Genomic DNA, 7478 nt, shown 5'->3' on the forward strand with positions numbered 1-7478 from the left:
AAGAAGGAAAACATTTGGGCTTATTTTAGACCTGGGTGGCATTTTTTCCTGCCCTGGCCTTCGCCGCAACAGGTGCAACGGCCACATTTAGCTGCTCTGGGGCTCAAAATAGCACACAATTTACAATGCGGTTTACTTTGGGTACCTCTGGGTTGTATTTACGCAAGCGTCCGGGGAAGATGTCCCCAACGATAAATACGAATGTCGCTTTGCGGTGGTTATTCTGGTTGGCTGGGAACATTAATGTGGCACGGCCTCTCTATGATCCAGAAGAGTTATTCTCACTGATGGGACACACTGTATTTATTGAAATGTTAAATATTATCCTAACCTATGTCACTATGCATCACATGAGAAAAATCAAACTAAGCCCATTAAAACCAACCAAAGCCACAAAAATAATCTGAACAATTGTTCTTTATTTGGCATAACTGGCTTATGAGAGTTGTTTGACTACGATTATGGAGACAAGGGTTCAAATCCCAAGTGGGTCAAGGAAACCCAATTGGATCACACTCTCTCTGCCTCAGAGGATGGTAATGGCAAACATGCCAAGAAAGAAAATGGCATGTTACGGTCACCAAAAATCAATAAATGACCACAATCTCAGATCAGAAGAGGGGAATCCTTTAATGCCAAAAGGAAACAAGCGGAAGCAGAGCATGGATGGACATCCTTTGTTTTTTTCCACCCCAAACAATACTTTTGAATTGGAAGCAGAAAACAAGAAAATGTCCGAACAACCAGATAGTCCAAGAAAACGCTTTCGCTTGGGTACAAGGTGCACAGTTTTGGTGGATCATCGCATCCAGAATGCAAGATGGATAAAAGTTTTGGAGAAGAATTCAGCGCATGAGGATTTCAAAACCAACCAGCATCCCAGAATTGTAAAATTATTGCACAAAATAACCGGGCCGCAGAGCAATCTGTTTTCAGTTTGGGAAGGATTGAGCTCTTGGGACCGGTTAGGAAGTCGAGCATTCTTTGGAACAAGAGGTCAGTCCATAGAGGTCCAATGTTTTTGCTCTAGGATGCCTTTCCAACCTTAGTGCTTCGTGGTGCATTTCTTCAGCCTTCCAAGTCTCTTTTCTTAGCCCTCCAAAACAGTTGCAGAAGATCGTAAAGTTGCATCAGGTCGCAGCAGGACAGCAGGACGCCTCTTCGTGCCGCAAGAGGAGAGACATCCGGGAAAAGGTCTTCAGACAGGAGTGGCATTGATACTTCTTGACTTCGGAATGGGTCTGCAAATGGGCGCGGAGGTTGGAGCGGTCGGCAAAAGCGCGGCTGCAATGAGAGCAGGCATAGGGCTTCTCTCCTGGGAAAAAAAGAGGAAAAATAGTTGAGAAACTGACCAAGAGGCTAAGCCAAGGCTGACCAAGGCTGCTTCTATACACTGCAGAAATGAAGCAGTTTGACACCACTTTCACCGCCATGGCTCAATGCTCAAGGAATTGTAGTTTGTTGGGGCACCAGAGCAATCTGACTAAGGCTAAAATCTGACCATACAATCGGCCCTCCTTATCCACGGATTTTTTTATCCACAGATTCAAGCATCCATGGCTTGAAAAAAAGTATATATTCCAAACCTTGATTTTCCATTTTATATAAGGGACAGCATTTTGCTCTGCCATTATATTTAATGGGACTTGAGCATCCATGGATTTTGTTATCCAAGGAGGATCCTGGAACCAAACCCCAGTGGATAACAAGGACCCACTGTACTACAGTTCCAAGAATTCTATAGCATTGAGCCATGACGGTTAAAGTAGTGTCAAACTGGATTATTTCTGCCGTGTGGATGCAGCCTTGCACAGCGGCGGTTGCTGGCATCCATGTCAATGGGGTGATGAATTTTCTCCAGGTTTGTAGGCTGATGTTGAAAGGATCTCCCAAGGTGCTGAACTATGCATTCCCCAAAAAGGTTCCGCCTTTTTGCGACCTTCTTTAAACCACAGACTAAAATCAGGAGCAGCTCCAGGTTGGTGAACATGGAATGAGAACATTCTGTACTGGAGTGAATGGTTCCTCTATAAACTACTTATTTGGTTCTTCTGCAATTAATAAATACAGAAAATATTAAGGTGACATATCAATTAAGGATTGCAACCCAAAAAAATCTGAACAACACCAAGAAGCAAAGTAAACAGAGGTAGCAAAAATGTAGGCCATATGTTTTATTTTTGTATGCTTTGCAGTTTTAAATTTGTAAGCCAGTTTGAGTCCTGTGTTGGGGGAAAGGAGGATATGAATGAGTGAGTGAGTGAGTGAGTGAGTGAGTGAGTGAGTGAGTGAAAGAAATCCATTATTGTTGTTGTTAGGATGGCAGGCAGTGAGGGGCTCTTTATAAGCATAATAATGATAACAATGATAATAATAATAGGCCACCAAATTGTCCAAATGCCTCCATTTCTACATATCCATCCGCTCTTTTGATTTCAAATGTCAGCTTTTCAAAAAAAGGGCTAAGGACCACACATCCCATTCCTCATAGTTAAGTCTTCCACCTTTTTCCAACTCTTAATAGCATGGCTCTATAAATTGCAGGAATTCCCATCCAAGCCAAAATTTAGTACTAGTTCTTTCCTAGGTGCATCCGCCTCTCCTTGGCCCAAGATCATTCCAATCTCTTTCATGCTTTCTCAATGAATTTGCTTTTATTAATGTTGCCAATTGATCCATCTCCATCTTTAAAATATATATATATATCCAAAAAGCCAACCATGAATTGGTGGAGTTTTGTTGTCCCTTTGTTTTTGGGCAAAGACCATCCTAGCTGCTGATGCAAAGTATAAAATATACTTAATGTCTTTCTTAACTGTCTCTCCATCTATCATTTTCAGGAGATAAAATCCTGGTCGCATCCTAATTTTAATAGGAAATATGTCTTTTGTTGTATTATGTAGGACCAACCAGAATTTCTTCTGTTTGGGGACAAGTCCGTCACATATGGAAGAAGGTCCCTCTAGTTTCTCCACATTTCCAACATCTCCATTATTACCATATACTCGACTATAAGTCGACCTCACGTATAAGTCGAGGGCAGGTTTTGGAGCCAAAATGATGGATTTTGATAGGACCCATGGATAAGTCAAGGGTAAAATTTAGGGCCATGTAACAAAGGATGTAAAGGATAAAGCAAAGGAAAACAATGCCAAAGGACTTACAAAATTCCAGAAGGCATAACTGTTTGCGTTCATATTAAAAGCTGGATCGAAGAGAGAATAGAGGGACATCAGTGCTTCCATGATAGATTAGTCTCTTGCTTTTCCCCAGGAGATAGTTCCATTTTATATTTAAGAGTTAAAGTACAATACGTTCATTTACCCATGGATAAGTCAAGTCAGGTTTTTGGAGTCACTTTTTTTGATTTCTAGACTTATACATAAATACATACAGTATATATTTTGGCTAATTTGGCTGGTACCACTCTCATTTTCTTCACGCTTGAAGAGAGAAGCCATTTACACATCTGTTTCCCCATCCACCAAGCCTTTCCTCTGGAAACGTGTCCTACCTGTGTGCGTCCGGATGTGGCCCTGCAACAACCAGGGCCGGGAGAAGGCTTTGCCGCAGATCTTGCAAATGCAGGGCAGCGTGTGGGTACGGATGTGCATCTTCAGGGCGCCTAAACTGGCATATTCCTTGTCACAGTACTTACAGGTGAAATATTTCCTGGCCACCGCCTGCACCTTGCAGCGCTGCTGCCTGTGCCGCGACAGACCCGAAGCTGTGCCATAGGCCTTGCGGCAGTCTGAACATTTGAAGGGTCCCCAAGGTTCGGCGGCCATGCCTGGTTCCCCCAGCAATATACTCCCTTCTCCTTCTGCCAGGCTGCCCAGGTTGGGAGTCCTCCGGTGGGGCAGGCTGAACAGAGGAGGGAGGTTGAGGTTATTCTGGTTGTCTCGGAGAGGGGTAGCCACAAACTGGCTGCCTTTGGTGCCCTCCACAATGCCGACTTGGGGTCCTGAGATGGGTTCCCCCTTGGTCTCGATGCTCTGAGGAAGAGGAGGAGAGAGGCAAGCGACGATGGAGCCGCGTTCCCACAGACTCTCGGCTTCGTAGGGTGCTGCCGCCGGGCATGCCAAGGTGTCCTGAATGAGGAGAGGGAATGCCACCGGCTTCCAGGATCCATTGGATTCTGAAAGGGAAACACACATACCCATTACAAGTCACAGCAATACAAGTCAAGCCCCTCACCTCTCAGCACATTAAAGCTCATCGCCTGCCCCAGAAAACCTCTGACCTTCCAAAAACGATAGAAAATAAAAACATGACATGATGTCTTCCAACTCTCCCAGTTTGCCAAGGTGACTCAAAAGTTAACTCTCTGCCATCCCACTTTTTCAGCTGCTTGTGCCTTCCTCCCACTTTCCTTCCTAGTCCTTTGGCAATTGCTGCAAACTGGGTTCAAGGTGCAAAAAGTCATTCGCGCTCCATTAACTCAGCACTGAGGGAAAAGAAAGGAGGGTTTGGAGTCTTCCTCTTTCCAGGAGGCTCTGGCAAAAGCAAAAACTGCTGCAGCCTTTCCTGGCTTGTCTGCCCTTCCTCAATACCTTTTTGCCATCTCAACCCTTGTCTGCATGAGCCCCTTGCTTTCAAGTAAAATAAAAAACTTAGGTTAAGTTTAGAGGGTCCTTCATTGGGGCGCTATCCTACCAGCTTGGGAATGGCCATGTTGGCTGGGGATTTTGGGAGCTGTAGTCCAAATGGGGACTCTCTCAACGCCAGATACTAAAAAGTTATTATTATATCAGGCAGTGTTGCAGGTTGTTGTTGTTGTTGGGTTTTTTAAAATTAGGACCAAGATGAAGCTCCAAGGATGGAGGCAAAATATGAGTATTGTCACACACCCCCTGATAAAAATTTTGCCCCCCTCAAATGAAATTTTCCTCCGCAAAATTCTAGCATCGCAGTCACTTTTAAACTTCAGTTCAGCATTTTGAAATAGAGATTGGGCATCCAAAGAAAAGGAAGCCAGGCCAAGTTATCCATGGAATGCAAACACAGCAAATATGTGAGTTCTGGGTGCGAAGGAGCTTCTGCAATGCCAGACATTTGGGAACGGAAGGAAAATTTCGTTTGGAGAGACGAATTCTTGCTTGCAAATAGCTGCACCTCTGATTATGACACATCCAGAATGAAGGGAGAGGTTGGAAATAGACTTGCAGAACGGTTGCACCAAAGGGGAGTTGTGCATGTTACATGTATACGTTATATTTTCTGGTGCAAGTTTTGAAAAGGTTTGTCCAGAACAGCCACAACGTCTAAGCATTGCTTTGAAACAACAAGATGCCATTCCTTTCGCCAAAAGAGTCTTGCACTCGCCCTCTTGAATAATGCAACTCAAGCAGGCCTCCCATGCAACAGAAGTGGCACTTGGCATTTTTAAAATAGCAGCATGCCACCACTCTTCTCTTTACATTCTTTACCAATGTAGAGAGGAAGGTTAAGTGGAGAACCCATCCTGGCACACAGGGGCCAATTTATCCAGGCCAAATTCAGCTTTCAGGAGCAATGGGTGCTCATAAACTGAGGGATACAAACAACCCTTAGTAGAACTTAGTGCAGGGGGGTATTACCTTTTTAGACTGCAACCCCCAGAATCCTGGTCATGCCATGAGAGTCTAGGAGTTATTTTCCCAAGCTAATCTACACTGCAGAATTAATGCAGTTTGACAAAGCCTTATCTGCCAAGGCTCCATGCTATGGGACACTGGCATTTGTGGCAAAGGGATTTTGTTGAACCCTTGAAACTCAAGTTGTGGCATAATCTGTCATCATGGACTGGATCTACTTCCTCAGATGCAAGTCTGCCAAAGTTTCTGCTACAACTTCTTTAGCTCATAGAACATATCCAAGGATAGCCATGTTGGCCACATAGCTTACAACATGTGTTTTGGCTGGCCCAAAATGCTTTGTGGGTTTTGGATGTTGTTATTCTTTCTTGGCATAGTGGTTTGAGTGTTGGTCTCAAGACCAGGTTTCGAATCCCACCTCTGCCATGAAACCCACTGGGTGACCTTAGGTGAGTCACATACTCTCAGCCTCAGAGGAAAGCAATGATAAACCTCCTCTGAACAAAGCTTGCCAAGAAAACCGCAGGATAGGTTCATCTTAGGATCTCCGTAAGTCAGAAATGACTTGAAGGCAGACAAGAACAACACAACAACTTTAGTTCATAGAATATATCCAAGGATAGCCATGTTGGACATATAGCTTGCGACATGTCTTTTGCACATTTTAGTGGGCCCAAAATCCGTTGTGGATTTTGGATGTTGTTACTCTTTTGCCAGTGAGTCTCAAAGGTGCAACATACAAGATCTGAATCCTGGTTTTCCAGACCAACATGGCAAGGGCTCTGAATTCTAATTAAAAAGCAGTCATCACTAAAACAGATAAATGTAATTAAGTTGTCCATAGAATGGGAAACCATTTAAAAGTTTCTCGGTGATCTTGGGCAAGACACATAGTCTCAGCCTCGGAGGGAAAGCAACGGCAAACCTCCTCTGAAGAAATCTTTCCAAGAAAAACTCATGATGATAGGTTTGCCAAAAGTTGGAAATGGCTTGAAAGCACACAACAACTACAAAGTCTTTTGCTCAGTGAGTTTCAAAATTGCTACAAGACCCTTTGGCCGAACTGATTTTCCAGACTAACACGGCTAGGTCTCTGAATTGTAATAAAAAGTGTTAATGGTAGAGTAAGTGCGGAAAAAAGCATAAGAAAGTGAGCCATTCACTAACTATCCGTAAGCCTCTCTGACAGCCTTTCTGGCTGAAGAGCAGAGTATACAGTCAATAAATAGAAGTAAAGGAGTAAGATAGACGAAAGAGAAGGAATACAGGAGGATCAAATGAGAGGAAGAAGAAGGTAGAGTAGGTAGGAAGAAAGTATGAAAGAGGGTTAAAGTAGCAAGGTGTAGTAGGAGAAAGGGTAACAGAAGGGGTACAAGTGCACAGAGAAAGCTCTTGATCCAGGCAGCTGTCAGTCTCCTTTCCTTACCTTGGTGCTGGCTCTCCAGCTGGCCATAGTTGGGCACCCGGCGGGTGCTGGAGGAAGGCTTCTTGACCAAGAAGGAGCGAGGCATGGCAAGGAAGAAGAGCAGGAGAAGATGCAGCCCCAAAGGCAGGATCCAAGTCCCTCACCAGCTGGATGGGCAGCAGGTGGACTCCAGCCTAAAGCCAGGGGAGGCATTAGCATGGGCTGCCAGCCAAGCCAACCCCAGCCCAGGAGGGCTGGTCTGGGCAGCCTGCCTCCTCCTCCTCCTGGGCAGGTGCCCAGCCCAAAAGGAGGCCAAGGGGGAAGCCCACCAGGTGCCAGCAGTGCCTGGAAAAAGGAGGAGCAGGGCAGCCCTTGGCACCCTCCAGCCCAAGAATCCTAGAAGAGTTGGAAAGAATGGGAAAGAGTTGGAAGGGAACCCCCCCACACACACATACAAGGGCCATCCAGTCTAACCCCCTTCAGCCATGCAGGAAGAC

General features: G+C 44.9%; 1 protein-coding gene across 2 annotated transcripts; it reads right to left on the reverse strand.

The window, feature by feature from the left end:
* Positions 1-527: 527 nt before the first annotated feature.
* SNAI3 (snail family transcriptional repressor 3) lies at positions 528-7132 on the reverse strand. 2 transcript variants are annotated; one of them, XM_089540882.1, is made up of 3 exons: positions 7003-7132; positions 3515-4138; positions 528-1315 (listed from the first exon to the last, which is right to left on the reverse strand). In XM_089540882.1, the coding sequence occupies exons 1-3, from the start codon at positions 7085-7087 to the stop codon at positions 1131-1133; spliced, it is 894 nt and encodes a 297-aa protein (XP_089397008.1). In that variant the 5' UTR covers positions 7088-7132; the 3' UTR covers positions 528-1130. The 2 variants fall into 2 exon arrangements, with proteins under 2 accessions (XP_089397008.1, XP_089397010.1); XM_089540884.1 differs by lacking the exon at positions 528-1315 and adding an exon at positions 1770-2051.
* Positions 7133-7478: the final 346 nt, after the last annotated feature.

The sequence above is a fragment of the Sceloporus occidentalis genome, unplaced genomic scaffold (assembly GCF_023333645.1).
Source record: "Sceloporus occidentalis isolate IW3139 unplaced genomic scaffold, rSceOcc1.0.p SCAF_10, whole genome shotgun sequence".
Lineage (NCBI taxonomy): Eukaryota > Metazoa > Chordata > Lepidosauria > Squamata > Phrynosomatidae > Sceloporus > Sceloporus occidentalis.

Excerpts from the sequence above, each read along its gene's own strand:
- SNAI3 (XM_089540882.1), bottom strand. The coding sequence starts at position 7,087 with ATGCCTCGCTCCTTCTTGGTCAAGAAGCCTTCCTCCAGCACCCGCCGG. Across the intron at positions 4,139-7,002 it reads GCTGGAGAGCCAGCACCAAG|AATCCAATGGATCCTGGAAG; the intron begins GTAAGGAAAGGA and ends TTTCCCTTTCAG. Across the intron at positions 1,316-3,514 it reads CCACATCCGGACGCACACAG|GAGAGAAGCCCTATGCCTGC; the intron begins GTAGGACACGTT and ends TTTTTTTCCCAG.